The sequence below is a fragment of the Antrostomus carolinensis genome, unplaced genomic scaffold, assembly GCF_000700745.2.
Source record: "Antrostomus carolinensis isolate BGI_N321 unplaced genomic scaffold, ASM70074v2 scaffold27221, whole genome shotgun sequence".
In the NCBI taxonomy this organism is placed as follows: domain Eukaryota; kingdom Metazoa; phylum Chordata; class Aves; order Caprimulgiformes; family Caprimulgidae; genus Antrostomus; species Antrostomus carolinensis.
Genome location: NW_010292430.1, coordinates 916 through 2980, shown reverse-complemented (window position 1 = coordinate 2980; position 2065 = coordinate 916). Strand labels below are relative to the sequence as shown.

General features: G+C 62.4%; 1 protein-coding gene across 1 annotated transcript; it reads left to right on the top strand.

Annotated features, from left to right (window-relative positions):
- Positions 1–272: 272 nt before the first annotated feature.
- On the top strand, positions 273–1790 carry RASL12 (RAS like family 12; the record flags this gene model as incomplete). Its single annotated transcript, XM_010176969.1, is given in 4 exon segments — positions 273–346; positions 440–630; positions 1416–1594; positions 1597–1790. Coding segments are annotated over 4 exon segments (638 nt in total), but the record flags the coding sequence as incomplete, so codon positions are not given.
- Between the last annotated feature and the right edge of the window lie 275 nt (positions 1791–2065).

The window sequence follows — 2065 nt, the reverse complement described above, 5'->3', positions numbered from 1 at the left end:
GCTCCTTCCCCTCCCTCCTTCTCCCGTGGGAGCCCACGCTTGCAGCGTGCAGGGGGAAATAAGTGCTCCCAGCTGGGCTCGCCCAGCAGCATCACCACCAGCCCCCCCAGTAATGTTGTCTCAGGAAGGAGCAAGCTGGGAAGTGCAGGTGGAGGATGCTCCTCATCAGGGGATGAGTTTTTCCATGGTGTCCTAAGCATCCAGGGTTCTGCTTGGCTTTGGAGAAGACAAGACACCCCAGCCCATCCTCACAACCACTCTTCTCCTTGCAGAGGACACCTACGCCTCGGAGGAGCTGGTGGACCAGCAGCCTGTGCTGCTGAAGGTGATGGAAACGGCCGACCAGGTGAGATATCAGGGCACTGCTGGTGCCAAACACCTGGCATGAGCTGGCTGGACCATGGCAGGACCACAGCTCAGCCGCTCCTCTCATCCCTAGGATGGTCCTGGGAACTGTGAGCGCTACCTGCGTTGGGCAAGCGCCTTCCTCGTCGTCTACAGCATCGAGGATCGGAACAGCTTCGAGGGCTGCCAGCGCTACCTGGAGATCCTCGCCCGGCACGTGAGGGGCTGCCAGCGCCGCTGCCCTGTGCTTCTGCTGGGGAACAAGCTGGACATGGAGCAGTACAGGTACTGGGCGTGGGGCAAGGGGGAGAGCTCACAGATCTGATCTGATCCCTGATCCATCCAGCTGAGATGCAAAACTCAAATCTGTTTGTTTGGGGGTTTTTTTGGTGGCTATTTCCACCCCCGTTGGTATTCGCCACGTCCCCCCACATCTCCGAGGCTCCCGCTCTCCTGCCCAGGGGATGATGTGTTTGTCTTGAGCCCGTTGGTATTTTCAGTGGGATGTTTTTTGGCTGCGTGGTGAGGCAGCGTCACCATCCCCGGGCAGGGTTTGAGCTCCTCGCTCCCCTCGGGATGTCCCTTTTCCCTCCAGCCCCTTCTCACCCCGACCAGCATCCAGGACTGGATGTCCCCAGGGTGTTTTTCTGGCCTTTCGTGCCACTCTGAGGCCGCTCTGAGTGTTGGTCCCACGAGTCCTTGAGTCACGCACGTTGCTGAACCCCCCCAGCACGGAGTCCCCCTCCCCACGGCAGGGACCTGCCCCATCTCCTCCCGCTTCCCAGTGCGCTGCCATCGCGTCCAGCCCCTTGTGTCCTTGGCACACACATCCCTGACACGGGAGGTTGCATGATTCCCCAGGAACCCACACAACTCATTGCTCTGGGATTTGGGGAAAGGCAAAACCCTTCCAGACTCGTGTCCCCTGCTTGTCCCAGGAGGGAGGACGAGTGGGTGCTGCCCCGGTGCTCACCGGGAAGCAGGTGTGGGATGCAGGATCCATCGCTCCCCTTTTCGGGGGGTTGGAGCTCCCCAAGGGATGCAGCACCCGTCCCCTCCGCTCTCGCCAGGCAGGTGCCCGCGGCCGAAGGGATGTCCCTGGCGACCAGGTTTGGGTGCCTCTTCTACGAGGTGTCGGCGTGTCAGGACTTCGCGGGGGTGCAGCACGTCTTCCACGAAGCGGTGCGGGAGGTGCGGCGCCAGGTGGAGGGGAACCCACCTGTCCGGCCACTCTTCATCACTGAGGAGCGGTGGTGGCCACGCCGGTGGCCCTGCCCACTCGCCACGGCTTGGCCAGTTGCACCTGCAACACCCTCTCCACTGTCAACTACAAGGAGATCCCCTCGGTGGCCCAGGCCAAGCTGGTCACCGTCAAGTCCTCGCGGGCTCAGAGCAAGAGGAAAGCTCCCACGCTCACCTTGCTGAAAGGCTTCAAGATCTTTTAGGATGTGTCCCTGTGGGCTGGGGAGGGGGTGGTGAGAGACCCCCATCCCCCCAGCTCCACAGGAGCTGAGACCATTGGTGATGGACTCACAGGTACCACACCAGCCGCTGGGGGGGGGGGGGTCTCCACGCTGGGGCAAAGCCTGCGGTGACAATTTGGCGAGCAGATGAGGGAGCTCGGAGTCAGAAATGGGCTGTGGTGTCACCCCACCCTGGCTCTCGTCCCCCCTGGCTGAGCACTGCCGCGGTGCTCGCTCCCTGTCCTGCCACCAGTGCC